Source organism: Prunus mume, linkage group LG4 (genome assembly GCF_029339155.1).
Source record: "Prunus mume cultivar Tortuosa linkage group LG4, ASM2933915v1, whole genome shotgun sequence".
Taxonomy (NCBI): Eukaryota; Viridiplantae; Streptophyta; class Magnoliopsida; order Rosales; family Rosaceae; genus Prunus; species Prunus mume.
This window is the reverse complement of record NC_142701.1, coordinates 19,844,564-19,859,825: the sequence shown is the minus strand read 5'-3', so window position 1 is coordinate 19,859,825 and position 15,262 is coordinate 19,844,564. Positions and strand designations below refer to the sequence as shown.

At 38.4% G+C, this 15,262-nt stretch overlaps 4 protein-coding genes across 5 annotated transcripts; 3 read left to right on the top strand and 1 right to left on the bottom strand.

The window, feature by feature from the left end:
• The first annotated feature begins 16 nt into the window (after positions 1 to 16).
• Positions 17 to 1,944, top strand: LOC103330097 (UDP-glycosyltransferase 83A1-like). The gene is made up of 2 exons (XM_008232648.2): positions 17 to 500; positions 836 to 1,944. The coding sequence occupies exons 1-2, from the start codon at positions 17 to 19 to the stop codon at positions 1,717 to 1,719; spliced, it is 1,368 nt and encodes a 455-aa protein (XP_008230870.2). The 3' UTR covers positions 1,720 to 1,944.
• A 687-nt stretch (positions 1,945 to 2,631) lies between these two features.
• Positions 2,632 to 4,385, top strand: LOC103330239 (UDP-glycosyltransferase 83A1-like). The gene is made up of 2 exons (XM_089050627.1): positions 2,632 to 3,196; positions 3,397 to 4,385. The coding sequence occupies exons 1-2, from the start codon at positions 2,713 to 2,715 to the stop codon at positions 4,278 to 4,280; spliced, it is 1,368 nt and encodes a 455-aa protein (XP_088906753.1). The 5' UTR covers positions 2,632 to 2,712; the 3' UTR covers positions 4,281 to 4,385.
• Positions 4,386 to 10,174: 5,789 nt separating this feature from the next.
• Positions 10,175 to 12,430, top strand: LOC103330095 (F-box family protein). The gene is given in 3 exon segments (XM_008232645.3): positions 10,175 to 10,308; positions 11,308 to 11,855; positions 11,858 to 12,430. Coding segments are annotated over 2 exon segments (747 nt in total). The 5' UTR covers positions 10,175 to 10,308; positions 11,308 to 11,338; the 3' UTR covers positions 12,088 to 12,430.
• A 318-nt stretch (positions 12,431 to 12,748) lies between these two features.
• On the bottom strand, positions 12,749 to 13,724 carry LOC103330238 (expansin-A23-like). Of its 2 annotated transcripts, XM_089050976.1 has the most exons (3): positions 13,656 to 13,724; positions 13,565 to 13,622; positions 12,749 to 13,410 (listed from the first exon to the last, which is right to left on the bottom strand). In XM_089050976.1, exons 1-3 carry the CDS (start codon positions 13,722 to 13,724, stop codon positions 12,791 to 12,793), a joined length of 747 nt encoding a protein of 248 aa, XP_088907102.1. In that variant the 3' UTR covers positions 12,749 to 12,790. The 2 variants fall into 2 exon arrangements, with proteins under 2 accessions (XP_088907102.1, XP_008231002.2); XM_008232780.2 differs by having other exon boundaries at positions 13,565 to 13,724.
• Between the last annotated feature and the right edge of the window lie 1,538 nt (positions 13,725 to 15,262).

Genomic DNA, 15,262 nt, shown 5'->3' with positions numbered 1-15,262 from the left:
TCAAGAAAGAAAAAAAATGAGCAAGCCGCATATTGTAGCTATTCCTTATCCTGCACAAGGGCATGTAATTCCCTTGATGGAGTTTTCACAATGCTTAGTTAATCATGGTTTCAAAGTCACATTTGTGAACACAGAGCATAATCACAAGCGAGTCATGAATGCCTTGGCTGATGAAAGTCATATAAGTAGGAATCAGCTCCATCTTGCTTCACTTCCAGATGGCTTAGAACCCTGGGAGGACAGGAGTGAACTAGGGCAGTTAACTGAAGCATTAAAATGGATCATGCCTGGGAAGTTGGAGGAGCTCATAGAAAATATCAACCAAGGGGAAGGTGACAAAGTCACTTGTGTCATTGCTGATGAGAATTGTGGCTGGGCCCTGGAAGTAGCAGAGAAAATGGAACTCAAGCGGGTTGCCTTTTGGCCTGCATCAGCTGCAGCGTTGACGTTGATTTTCGGTATCCCAAAGTTAATTCATGAAGAAATCATTGACAATGATGGTAAGATCCTCCATCTCTAACTTGTGAATATTATGAAACACTGTTATGCAATATTTTAGTCCAACAGGTTCTTAATTAAGATTGATCAAACTCACTCATCAAACTATGCAATAGGATAAGCACAGAAACAATATATGAAAAAATTTCACTAACCTTAAGTAGCAATGGGACTTATGAGGACTTGGTGTTCTTGAGTTCTGTTAAGTGGCATCCTTGAATCCAACATCGCTAATGCCAGAAGATTTAAAGTACTTCGTCAGCACATTGATGTGGGATTTTTTGGGGTATCTTCAGTTATTGTCCTTATCTTTTTCATAATCTTTCACTTTTGGCAGGAACTGTATTGAAAAGCCAGAATGTTGACTTGGGACCAAACATGCCCACCATGAACACTAAAGACTTTGTGTGGGCATGCATAGGTGACTTTACCACTCAGAAAATGATATTTGAGGTAATGTTAAGAATCAACAGGACTCTGAAACTGGTAGAAAGGCTTGTTTGCAACTCAACATATGACTTTGAGCCAGAAGCATTCACCTCGGCCCCTGAAATTTTACCAATAGGCCCACTCTTGGCAAGCAACCGGGTCGGAAATTCAGCAGGCTCCTTTTGGCCACAAGACTCAACTTGCTTGCAGTGGCTGGATCAACAGCCACCCAACTCAGTCATCTATGTTGCATTTGGCAGCTTCACAGTTTTTGATCAAACCCAATTCCAAGAACTGGCTCTGGCTCTTGAGCTATCCCAAAGGCCATTCCTCTGGGTTGTAAGGCCAGATACTACTGACAAGACATGTGATCCATACCCAGAAAGATATCAAGAGCGTGTAGCCTCTCGCGGTCTGATGGTGGGTTGGGCATCTCAGCAAAAGGTTCTAGCTCATCCTTCTATTGCTTGCTTCTTAAGCCACTGTGGTTGGAACTCTACAATAGAAGGTTTAACCAATGGGGTTCCTTTCTTGTGCTGGCCATACTTTGCTGATCAGTTCATTAATGAGAGCTACATTTCTGATGTTTGGAAGGTGGGGTTGAAGTTCAGTAAGAATGAAAAAGGGATCATAACTCAAGGAGAAATCAAGAACAAGTTGGAGCAACTGCTTGGTGATGAAAATTTCAAAGCAAGAGCTTCCAAACTCAAGGAATTGGCCATGACCAGTGTCAAAGAAGGGGGCCAATCCAACAAGACCTTTAAGAATTTTATTGAATGGATCAAATCGTAAGCAAGCAAGTCGCCTATCATTTGGTTTCGTCTACTCAAAATTCAAGTTTTTTTATATTTTTTATTTTAAAATATTTAATACAAGCATTATTAGGAAATGGGGAATGAACCTAAAACCTCAAGTGCAGAGATAATTATTACTACTCGAGCTACAAGCCCCTTATTTCAAAATTCAAGTTTGAAGTTCAAGAGTGCACCATATGATATGTCAAAATTCATATGTTTCAGCTAACTTGTCTTACATGATTATGGTCTTCTAATCCTATAAGGATTTGGCAATTTACACTGATCTAGGAGTACATACTTAAACATAATCTGCGGTTCTTTTTCTAAGATTGTTTTAATAGGAAACAAGAACTTAGAGAATTCCTAATTCCATATGGATTGAAACAAACTATCCTAGTGCAAACTGGATTGCTTAAGTATTTCTTAATGGGCAAGAAACTTAAATAAATGCATATAAATAGAGGTCCCTTCTCTAGCAGTTAATCAACTACTCATACAGAAATCTCACCCCACAAGAGAAAAAGTTTAAGGACTTCATAGAAGAAGAAGATCTCTATCTTATCTACTAAAGTCATGTCTTATCAAGGTTATTACTATTGAATAAAGACATGAAGTAACTTATATCAGCTATATTCAATGTACAATAATGTATGACAATTTCACCATTTCAATGTCAATGTCAATCAAACATGTTGACACCTCTAATCACTCTCATTGGCCATTTGATTCAAGTGACCCCAGCATGAAAAGAACACCTTTGTCTATTGCGTATTTAACACCTTCGATACTTCCACTAAGAACGACTAAGAAATTACACATTCACCAAAGCATCAAGAAAACAACGATATAATAAACCAGATCAATGGCTTAAAAATAAGACCAGTACCAATGAAGTCAACACCGACAGTCATGGCTCCTCATAATTAAAAAGACCTGATTAAGATGAGAAAACATCTGAAAGTGGGAAAACGAAAAGTAAAGAAAAAGAATGAGCAAACAGCATATTTTAGCTATTCCTTATCCATTACAAGGTCATGTAATTCCCTTGATGGAGTTGTCACAGTGTTTAGCTAATCATGGCTTCAAAGTCACATTTGTGAACACAGAGCACAATCACAAGCGAGTCATGAATGCTTTGGCTGATGAAAGTCATATAAACAGGGATCATATTCATCTAGTTTCGATTGCAGACGGCTTAGAATCGTTGGAGGACAGGCATGAGCCAGGGCGGTTATCGGAAGCAATGCAACGAGTCATGCCCGGAAAGTTGGAGGAGCTGATAGAGAAGATTAACCAAGGGGAAGGCCAAAAAATCACTTGTGTCATTGCTGATCAGACTTCCGGGTGGATTCTTGAAGTAGCAGAGAAAATGAAAATCAGGAGGGTTGCCTTTTATCCTGCTGCAGCTGCAGTCTTGGCGTTGAAACTTAGTATACCAAAGTTAATTCATGAAGGAATCATTAACAATGATGGTGAGATCCTCTTACCCCTAACTTGTCAAGTACAAAAAAATATTTTAGTCCAACTAGTTCTTCATCAAGATTGTTCAAGCTCACTCATCTCATCTGAAATGTAAAATTTTGATCCAATGACTATTTGGAAATTTGAACAAGTTCAATTCTGGAGTTCTGTTTTTATCTGTTATCATTTCACAATGGTTCACTTGTGGCAGGAACTGCCCCAAAAGGCCGTATGTTTCAGTTGGCACCAGACATGCCCATCATGAAAACTGAACACTTGTTGTGGTCACGTATTGGCGACTTAACCACTCAGAAAATTATATTTCAAGCTATGGTAAAAAGCAACAAGACTACGCTAGCCTCAGACTGGCTCCTTTGCAACTCGGCATACGATCTTGAACCAGCAGCTCTCACCTTGGCACCTGAGATTTTACCAATAGGCCCACTCTTGGCAAGCAACAGGCTAGGGAATTCAGCAGGCTACTTCTGGCCACAAGACTTAACTTGCTTAAATTGGCTGGATCAACAGCCACCCTGCTCAGTCATCTATGTTGCATTTGGCAGCATCACAGTTTTTGATGAAACACAATTCCAAGAATTGGCTCTGGCTCTTGAGCTGTCCCAAAGGCCATTCCTCTGGGTTGTGAGGCCAGACACTACTGAAAAAACATGTAATCTCTACCCCGAAGGATATCAAGATCGAGCAGCGCCTCGCGGTTTGATGGTGGGTTGGGCACCTCAACAAAAGGTTCTAGCTCATCCTTCCATTGCTTGCTTCTTAAGCCACTGTGGTTGGAACTCTACAATAGAAGGTATAAGCAATGGGGTTCCTTTCCTGTGCTGGCCATACTTTGCTGACCAGATCTTTAATGAGAGCTACATTTGTGATGTTTGGAATGTGGGGTTGAAGTTCAACAAGAATGAAAGTGGGATCATTACACAAGGAGAAATCATGAACAAATTGGAGCAACTGCTTGGTGATGTAGGTTTCAAAGCAAGAGCTTCCAAACTCAAGGAATTGGCCATGACCAGTGTCAGAGAAGGTGGCCAATCCAACAAGACCTTTAAGAATTTTATTGAATGGATGAAGTCATAGGGAAGTGGCCTACTGACTAATCTGTTTCAAGAATTGATGTAAGGCCAATGTAACAGTTGATACAGTGATGCAATATACTATTTGTATCAAATTGTTACTCGACTAGTTGGAAGAATCATAGAACTATTAGATATTCGATACAACGTATTCGAAATGACTAAATACAATGTAACAAATTGAAATTATTAAGTACGGACCGAACCTGCAGTCTGCAGATGACGTATTTTATTGGAGTTATTCGAAAGAAGAGAAAGCAATGTTTTTCCTCCGGCTCCAAGAGTATGGGCAAATGCTAGGTGATGAAGATGTGACATACATTTTGCTTGTAGGCTTGTCGATTGTAGCCAGTCAAGGTTGCTTTTTGAAATGAAAGAACAAGGACTCAAATTCAGATGGGGACATTTATTTCTGTGAAACACTTTGTTATCTCAAATCAAAACTCAAAACTAGCCAATGATGGTTGTTTGAGTTGGTAATGATCGTTCTTTCGCTATCAAGATCTAGGTTCGAGTTCCACTGCTGACAATACATCTTGATGGGTAATTTGTATAAACTAAAAAAGAAGCTAAGACTCCTCTGTAAGTCCTCAAAGAGACCTTGGTATGCCCTGAACTTAGGATGGTGTAGTCTCCCGCCCCTTAAACTTTCTTTCACCAAAAAATAAAAAGCTGAAAACTCCTTTCTTTTTTTTAATCCATTTTTCCTCTAGTGGGTAGAGCCTACCAAGCCCAAGGAAGTCATTAAAAGCAAGCTATCAACTCCATGTTACAAAATTTATTGAAAAGCACCATTTTTGCTAAATGAACAGAGAAGAGCATGCTGAGTTGCTGTGATTTGCTTTTGCACATGGTTTCCTTTCTAAGTTTAAAACGCACTTAATTACACAGAGCAGAAAGAACGTTAAGTAAGACATAGAGATTTACGGAGCAAAGAGGAGAGGAGGAGGAGGAGACATACACACTGGCAAAGACCCCTCAAAATTTGGCTTTTGCACATGGGATTCTTGACTGTGCTGCTGAGAAAAACTTGTCACTATCATCACAAACACTGCATGCCACCACCGGCATTGGAAGTGATAGGACAAATTCAAGGACAAGGGGCACTGCTGTCATTTTCATCAAGATATTATGTGAAATATCTATTTAGAATTCAATTTTTACTGCACACACCCATTCCCATTCTTAATTTCAAGCATAGTACCAGTACTTACTGCAATCACTACTGGCAACACCACCACACACCCCATGCTCCTCTCCTCTCTCTCTCTCTCTCTCTCTCTCTCTCTCTCTCAGAAAAAGTTGTGTTAAACGGAAATAATATTATTTTGCTATTTCCACCCAATCACGGTGTGTCAGTGAAATGTTATCAAGCACTAATCACGTATGTCAATGTCAGTGAAATGTTATCAAGCACTAGTCACGGTATGTCAAGTGAAAAAGTTATCAGGCACGGATGGCATACCGTGAATTGGCCGGATAGCACACAAGTGTTTCTCCTCTGTCTCTCTCTCTGCAGAATTAATAATACTGACATATTATGCTTTCAGGCTTTGCTGTAAAAATGCCATGCCTGAGCTCAAGTCATTTTGCATCATGCATGGGTGGGTTGGATGTAGATCCATCATGTCATCATGTATATATATTTGCTCTGCATTGCATATGTCTCTGTGCTTAGAAAATGATGTGTGTGCAGTGTGCGTCAGTAAGAGAGACATACACATAGAGAGGGGCCAGAAGGGATGTCCAACTCTTGGGTTACCAAAAAATTCCAACCTTTTTTGTTTATGCATTTTAGTTCAGACACAGAAAAACAAAAAAAAACCTAACAAAGGCTTGATTAATTATTCAAAAAAATATGACCAATTTCAGGCAAAAAGGTGGAAAATTGTAAATCTTTCAACTTCATTCAGATGAATGAACCCTGCAGAAAATTTCACCTAATCGAAATTACAGAACTTGTCCATCATTTTTTTGCAGAAGATTAATGAACACCATATGCACCAAGATATAAAGTAACACATTCTGCTACAGAAGATCTGATGAAAAATTTAGCTATTAATTAGTTCAGCCTCATGTGGTGGGTGTGGTGGGTGATGATCTTCAACCACACAAAGCATGCAACATCTAAACTTGAAAATTAAATTAAAAGATTTATAATAAAAAAAACCCCAAAGACCCTGTCTTTTTTTTTTCTTCTTTTTCTTTTTCTCTTTCCATTGAAAAATTGAAAGATATTGAACTATAATACAGTAGCAGCAGCAGCAATATTTTCTTTCTCACTAGATCCATAAAGCTCAACGAGTCTCTGCAAAATCACGACCTGGGTTCGCAGCAGAACGATGTAATCCGCCGTTTCTTGGAACAATTCGTCAGCTTTTAGAGTCTTTCCGGCGTGGGATGGGCTGATGAGGCTCTTCAGGGTCTCCAGCTTCGCTGAGACCGTCTTGGAAGAACACTTGCTCTTGCGTCCGCCATTGTTGAAGCTTCTTCTCGGAGCTCCACAGGCACGTGACCCCAGTCTTCTTCTTGAGCTGATTCTTCTTGTTCTTCTTCTTCCTGCCAGGCTGGCTTTGAGGTTTCCTGGAGCTGAGCTCATTGTGTTTTTGTCTGTGTGAAAAACAGTCACAGAGAGAAGAATGTAATGAAGAAGAGGCCTCTCGTGGTTTAAGTAATGGAGGGTTCACAAATTGACACTTGGGTTGCAGTTTACTACGGAAATGCCATTTTTGGCTTTTTCTCTGTCGTTTACTCGTTTTCTTCCGATTCTGTCATTTTTGGGCCTTTTATTTATTGCGTTATAATTGGAAAGAAAATATCATGCAAGTAGCAGGGGAGTAGATTTTCATTTTTTTCAAACGAGGAGAAGGAGGTTATTTTTGTAATTTCATGATTCGATGGTTTGGGCATCTCAATTAAAAGGAGAAAGCGGGAACAGGGCACAACTTGCGAGCCTTAAGGCAGAAAGCCTGCCCATCTGTAACGGCACATGTGAGGTCCGGGACCGTCGAACGCCTCATTCCCAAACTACCCTCAAGTTTATTTATTTGATTTTCTGTATGAGAGTTGATACACATTATAACATTTGACCTTCATCTCTCTCATAATCAAGGGTAGATACATTAATTAATTTTCGATTTGGGTTGTTTTTAAGACCCAAGAATATCACTAATACATCATAAAATTTTGCTAATATCAAGTTGACAACTAATCGTTGATTTTTGTGTAAATTTCACGAGTGCATAGATAATTGATAATCGTTGATTGATATAGATCTCACACACTATATCACCCCAATTAATAGCTCACAATTGGTTATAAGTTAGTAAACCTTGTTAGTTATAAGTCACAACAAGTCGATAACAAGCTCAACTAATCGTCATTATTAAATCTAATACTTAGTAAGCATATAAATTAGAATACTCTATTACATAGGTTAGGTGGCCAAGCAAACAAAGGACAAACATGATACTATACCAAAGTCCAACAGACGAGAACAACAAAGCAAATGACAATTAATTACGAGCGATATAGGATGATCCAGAAGAGAAGGCATAGCAAGACAAATTAAGCTTCTGTTTCTCTCCTTTGATTTTGTCCACAAAGGGGGGCTAAAGCTTGTGTTTAATTAATTATTAATAATGTGATGAAACAAGGTAAGGGGCAAAATAGGAAATTGGGATGGAAATAAAGGTTGGAGTGTGAGCTAGCTAGGTCAAGGTGGGTTTGTATTGGGAGTGGGAGTGTGGCTTCCCTAAAGGATGCATGTGAAAGTTGAAATGGGCCAGCAAAGCCCCCCATCTGAGGGCTGGCTTGAGAGAAGAAGAGGGTTTTGATTTGAGAAGAGCTTGAGATGAGAGAGTTGAGAAAAAAGAGCACATGGGAAGCACATGCAGATGAGGAGTTTTGGAGTGTAGCTTGGGAGAGGAGGGGTAGGGCATGTGACAAATGAAATGAGAGACAGTGAGGCAGCATGAAATGTACAGCATGTTTTGCACATTCCCTGCATGGAACTGATCAACTGGCACTACCTTTTCTCCTCTCTCTCTCTCTCTCTCTCTCTCTCTCTCTAACAAAGAGATATTATAAATTATTCTAATATATCGAGAGATTAAACTTAAGTGCAAAGACTACACACTATCGTGACCAACTGCTCTAACTCACTCTCTCTTTCCCTCTTACAAATGACTATATTCTAACTTTAATCATTTAATTTTTTATCAATCAATTCATATATAATTATAAAATATTTATAAATGGGTTTTAGACTTGGTTTCAATTGGAAGTTAATTCAATCCGGCATGTGTGACATGTGTCTAAGCAGTGCACATTGCATCATTCCTATACATATTTTGTTAATTAATCAAGGTCAATTATTAAAATGTATCGAAGTACCATTCTGTGATCCATTTTATTAAGCTAAACAGAAGATCCTGTCTTCTCTCGTAGGTGGACTTTTGTTGTAACTACCACTGCAAACTTCCAACAATATTTAACTTTATCCATTAAATGTGAAACAAATATGGCACAGCATGTTTTTCTGTACTAGAATTACAGGTTCAAATAAAAAGTTCACCCTATTTCTAACTCTGTTGCCGAGTCGGTCTAACTCTAATGATTTTTCTTGTATGAACTTCTCTATTACAATAAATTTCTAATTGCGCTACCGAGTTTTTTTTTTTTTTGGGAGTAAAGAGTTAAAAGTGAACTTCGATTTGGTATTCATTTAGAATAAATTTGACAACATAGAACAGGTCTTTTATAGGTGGTAATTATATATAGGTCTAGATCAATCATATGAATGGTCAATCTAGAACTCAAATCCTTTCTTGCTATACATGAATGTGAGGGACATGATGATGATGTTGATGATGAAGGCCAATATTGTACAATATATATATAAGCAAATCACAGAGAGCTAGATGTGATGTAACATCTTTTTTTTTTCTTTCTGGCTGATCGGATAGCTAGCACTTGATTTGTTAGAGTGGAGAGGAGAGGAGAGGAGAGGAGAGGAGAGAGCTCAGTTAGCAATTCATGAGCTGAGAGCAATTGATGCATGTGGACATGTGGAGGTTTTCACTTTATTCCTTTTGTTTTTCGGTCGGCAGAGGCTGCCATAATCGAACATGGCTCACTCTCCCCTTTTGATTGCAACTCCATGTCCCACTTGTTTTGTCTAGTCTCAACACAAACCAACTTTTTGCCTCAAATAATATTTCTTCCTCCTTTCCCCCTCTCCTATATGGAATCCCCATCTTAAACACTCAATTTTACTCCTGTCGGCTCCTAATTAGTAACCCAAAACCGATTTTTTATCGCTATTCTTGGTTTCAAAACCATATACCCTCAAATTTATTCTCATCTTATCCACGCATAAATGTTAGATTTCAAACAAACGTGAGTTAAGGCCAGTTGGCCAAAGTAGTGTCCCTTATACCCGAATTCGAGTCAAATTCGATCCCACCCTCTTATACTCGAATTTGATCCCCTCCATATACATCAGAGTAATTTAAAATATCATTTTGTCAAAAACAAAAACAAAAAAACACGTAAGAACCCAAGAATTAATAACAATTGTGAGAGTTTGATCTTAACTTTTTTTTTTCCCCAAACCTAAGGTCTTTTTTTAAACCTACTCTCACAGTCATGTATGATTTTGACTCTAGTTGTCAACCTCTCTAATGCCTCTAAATCAAGAAAGGAATTTAAAAAACAATCAATTTATTTCGGTTAAGTTTATTCTATTCTATTTCTACAACAACACTGATTTCGTTAAATTGATGCTTGGGCCATTGCCAATAGCAAAAGCCCTGAAAATGTTGAAATTCAGCTGGTTCGCCAAAAACAAGCCCAACGGTCCTCCGTTGCTTTGTGGGACCATTTGCATTTGCGACCCTGAATAAATAGTTATTTTAATAGAAGTCCTTTTTTTATTTTTTATTTTTTAATAGTTTGCTTACTTTTCTCTTCCATCAGACTCTCTCACTTGACCCCATTCTCGGGTTTTACCAATTCCGCCATCGAATCAGGTAAGAAAAGAAAAAATCTTTCCATTTTCTATTCAATGTTCAGATCAGCAACCTAGCTATTTCTTCAATTTTGTTCTTGTTTATCTTCTTCGGCGCGATCTCGGTTAAAGGTTTTGATTCCTGTCTGCGTGCTCTTTTTGGTTTGTCAATTTTAATTTTGGGGGTTTTTAAGTTTGTTTACAGTGTAAATTTTGGATTGTTTTTCTAACTCCAAAGCTTTATCAGTTAACAGTCATGGATTTCGTTTTCTGATTCCTGTAGTTTTGCCTCTGAATAGGATGAAGTCTGCATATGAGTTTGATATGTGTTAGAAATGTACAGGGATTAGTGAAATGTTTGACATTTCAATCTCTGTATATTGATAATACGCCTTGTGTTATGGTGGTAGCTATCAGAATGACAATACGGGTTATTTCTCGCATCTGAATTTTCTATATGCTTGGTATTTGGGGGACATTTATCCCCATTTCTTGCAAACGTTATGTTGTTCGTATCGTGTTGGCAATTTGCATATGTAAAATGCACGCAAGTACCGAGTGTAGAAAGAATTCTGTGGTTGTTCGATAAGAAAATTGGCTATTTGGTTGAACTATGGAAATGTATTCGGCCCAATGTAGGGTTATGAAAGTGCATTTGCTTATTGAATAAGACCGCCAATACATAACGGAATGTTTGGTCCAATGCTAGGTTCTTCTTGAGTTGCCTTACACGTTGTTATCAAAAGCCAGTGCTTAGTTTGAGTACATCTCTTCAGAACCAAACTCAGTGTTAGGAGTCTTAGATATTTATGTTTTTTACATTTGAACTGATTTTGATATCTGTGATCTATAGTTTTTGTGCCTTTCCCCATTCTCTCTAGAGCATGTTTGTTTTTTATGTTTAACTAAAAGTTGGAGTGTATATTTTCTGAATTTTGAATTTTGTTCTGTTTTTATCCTTTTTCCACAGGGTTTTCTGTGAGTTCACTGTTTTAGTCCCCAAATGTGTTGATCGTTGCAGGGACATATTCTATTTTTAAAGCTAGCTGAAAATGACATATGAAGAGGTTCTGAAGGCCGTTTTTCCTTTACTGGAGGGTGTGGACCTTGCTTCTTGTATGGCAGTGTCTAAGCAGTGGAGACACATAGCTCGAGATGATTTCTTTTGGAAGTGTGCATGCGCCAAGAGATGGCCTTCTATCTGCAAGCGACCTAACCCTCCAACTCTAACGTATTACAAGCTGTATCAAACCTTTTATAAGCGCCGGCCTGGTCGAACTCTTCTTCCCCCAAGACTTTCCTTTGATGACCTGGAATTTTTCATCGATATCTGGACGGAAGATCAATTTATCTTTTCCGAAGTGGTCCCAGGCCTGATCCTACAGAACAGTATTAAAATCCCATCACCAGGAGTATGTGACATGCTTAGATTGCACATGGAGAGCTCCGAGTACAAGATGAAAGTCCCTGTTGAGCCAAGGTTCACAGTTCCTTTGAGCCAGACCGTGAATGTTTCAGTGCTTGTGGGGCGCAAGGATTCTAATAAGGTTGCTTGTATACTTAATAAATCAAGTTTGACTACATTGATCGAACAGCATATAGAGCCATGGCAAATGACTACCTTGACTTCTCACCGGTCTACCCATTCACTACGGGTATCCGGGCATGGATCTCTTTGCTTTTCATGGACAGCGGAAATGAAGGAGTTGTTGATGTCTTTGGGATTGAAATGGATTTCATGGATGCTGCAAACTCGAAGGAAGAGGTTTTGTGGCTATTAGACATGCTTGATTGGAAGTGAAGGTTTGACTTGAAAGCCAATGCAAATAAAAAAGAGCCTCCAAATTGGATGCAACAATGATGCTTTTGTCTTCTACGGTTCAGTTGGCATGCTGAGGCTGCATATGGAAAGCAGTGCAACGCCCTCATTTCCAGTGACAACACTTTGCTTTAGTGGTATTACTTTCTTCGTGTGTTCTTGCATGTTCAAAGTTTGTACATACTTGTTTTATTCATTACCTCTAAAATTATGAACCTTATTTTTTTGCTCTGTATTGAAGTATATTTCATTTGGTCTTATGAACAATGTGCTGAGCATCAGGGTACTTTTGACTACAATTGAATAGCAGATCTTTTTTCATTTATTGATATCCATTATAACGCCTATGCTTTCTTTGTTTGGTACAAGAACATTTAAGTTATTTAGAATAAAAGGAAAAGAATCTTGTCTACCAAGGAACAAAATATTTGAGGGATTTCTGCTAGCTTCAATTCTGGAAAGACAGAAACAAATTTGTTAGTTTTTAAAAATCCTGTTGATTTTGTGCCGTTGTCTTGGTTTTAACCCAAATACAAAGTTAGGGTATGGACTTTACCTCATTTTGTATTAGCTGCCTACCAAAAAATAATTTTTTATTATTGAGCATCTGCATTACAAGATGTGTTTTCAAATTTGACACATGGGGAAAGCAACAGGTGCAAAATAACTAAACGCTCATCCTAGTTCAAAAATTTATTCTCCCCTCATAGGTCTGACCAAATTGCCAATTTGCTGGTGCAACATCATCAAACCTAAGTGTTTTCCCATCACTTGTGGTGACCAAGAATGATAAGCTTTGCCCTACTATGTTGCTTCCCGTCTGCCAAACTTGGCCCCAATTGCGAGACATTTGAAGCCAGTCAGTGCTAGAGCCTTTAATTTTAACGTTTGCAACATCACCAGCACCGCCAACATTAAACACCAATGCAGTAAGCCAGTAGGGGTTTCCCTTGAGCTCAAACTTAACCCCTCCGCTTTTCTGGCACGGGACTCTGCGATATTTAACTGGGATGATCCCGGCTTTCGCTTGTGCGAGTTTTGTGAACATCGTCATGGACAAATCGAAGTGTCTCTGTGGCGGGTTGCACCAGTGATCAGGAGCTGGAATCCAATTTGGAGGACAAAAATTGGTTGCAGTGATTGTGATTGCACCGGCATTAGGGATGCACCATTGTGGATCCTTGACACACCGGATCTGAAAACAAGCACCGCAAGCATGGCCGTCCTTGAACAGCTTTGTGCTTAGTGCTGCTGTCTCCAGGCCATAGCCCTGTTGGAAGAGATCACCATATCCGCAAGCCCCCTCTGTTTAAGAATCACAAAGTTAAAACTTGATATAAAAATAAAAATTGTTATGTGCCGGTTATATATAACATTCCTCTCATATTAAGTACACGAGTTTACTATCGTGGGAAGGAGGTTATATGTAACCGGTGCAAACAAAAACTCTTTCACTTACGCATGGTTTCTCCTCCGTTCAGGTCACCATAAAACGTTGCGTGCGCATCATGCCAAATCTTGCCGGCGCGTCCCTTAGCTAAAGGGATTACATCGCCCATGGCTTGAACCAGAAGAGTGATGAACACTGCCCATGTAAACAAGTTCTGAAACTTAGCCATGGCAATGTGGTAGTGAGAAAAACTGGAATGCCTCTTAATTACAAAGTTAATTTTATAGGCACAAGTGGGAGGATTATCATAAAAGGAAAGATAAATTAGATGATACTCATCGAGTGAAAAAAGGAATGTAATGTAATGGACGTGATTAATTCCTATAATCCTATTGCTACGATACATTGGACAGATATGTTTCCTTGTTGCATCTCCTAAGAAGATTTGAAATTATAAGAGGTAAAGAATGTCAACCTTAATTCTTGCCAGACCAGAGCCGCAAAGATTTCCGATTTTAATTTTAATTTTGTGCTGTCTTTGGTATTCTCAGGTCCGACTTTAAATTATATGTCCAAATTTTATGTAACTTCTTATATTTAGGCTTCAATATTGTGAGATTGAGAATCCCTAATTACGCAGAATTACTTATATGTAGGTTTTAATTTGTGTAAACAATTACTAGTCTTATATTTCATCCCATTCCCCCTAAGTCAACCTTCTCAATTTTCCTCATGGAGGCTAAGTCAACCTTCTCCAATATTATGTGCTTCAAGTATTTATGTCATATACGGAATTTTTCAATGCGTAAATAAATGGTACGGAATCGTTGTGGGATGTAAGTGACCGACTAACCGACTATATTGTACCAATCGTTCAACTACTCACATCCCACAATTATTCCGCACCAGAGAAAATACTTCAGACTCTTCTTTAGTCAACGGAATCAAACCATGCTTCTTCTGATTGTCCTGCTAGGATGGAGAGCATGAAGGATTTGAGCTACATGTGCTTAATGGGCCAACGGAGGGTGTTTTGGGCCTCTTGGAGAAAGACACATAACCTTAATTTTATTATTTATATGTGTTATGTAATGTACGCTGCAATAATTTGAAAATTAAAGTAGAAAAAAATTGTGGTACAAATAGTGTTGCTCTAATTAAAAAATAGATTATAAGTATATGCCCTTGCTATATCAAAGTATTTAACATGTTTGTGGAAACACGAAGTTCAGTTGAATTAGTTTAGTAAGTGTTTCTTTCTTTATTATCTATCAACGTGGGTTAATTTATAAAGAATACTACGATCATTCGCTATATTGTCACTTTATGATAAGTTTATAAATTTTTTCACTTAATAACAATCTTTTATGAGTGCAAATTTTATATTGAGATTTAATTTATTAACGGTTAACGATCGTCCAAACGGTAATATTTCAAAATTCAAAGAACAAAAAAGTATTAATTTACAGTAGCATCACTCCTTCAGCACAATGTATTAATTCAGTGTCAACTCCTCTTATTGCGCTGGGAAAGCCGGAAAGACCAAAAAGGACTACACACGATCTTTGTGGTATTGATCTACATACAATCTTTTGTGTAGTTGACCTTCATCAGCCTCTTACGGTCGAGAATCAAAGATTGCCGGTAAGGGGTAATTCCGTAATTTGGTAAGTTGAACTCCGCCCAAATCTAGCCCATTAAAATCCTCCGTCGCCGAAAACTCAAAAAGAGAGCCTTCCGAAGGAAGCTAACTCGTCAGTTCATACA

Excerpts from the sequence above, each read along its gene's own strand:
- LOC103330097 (XM_008232648.2), top strand. The coding sequence starts at position 17 with ATGAGCAAGCCGCATATTGTAGCTATTCCTTATCCTGCACAAGGGCAT. Across the intron at positions 501-835 it reads AGAAATCATTGACAATGATG|GAACTGTATTGAAAAGCCAG; the intron begins GTAAGATCCTCC and ends CACTTTTGGCAG.
- LOC103330239 (XM_089050627.1), top strand. The coding sequence starts at position 2,713 with ATGAGCAAACAGCATATTTTAGCTATTCCTTATCCATTACAAGGTCAT. Across the intron at positions 3,197-3,396 it reads AGGAATCATTAACAATGATG|GAACTGCCCCAAAAGGCCGT; the intron begins GTGAGATCCTCT and ends CACTTGTGGCAG.
- LOC103330238 (XM_008232780.2), bottom strand. The coding sequence starts at position 13,724 with ATGGCTAAGTTTCAGAACTTGTTTACATGGGCAGTGTTCATCACTCTT. Across the intron at positions 13,411-13,564 it reads GAACGGAGGAGAAACCATGC|AGGGGGCTTGCGGATATGGT; the intron begins GTAAGTGAAAGA and ends ATTCTTAAACAG.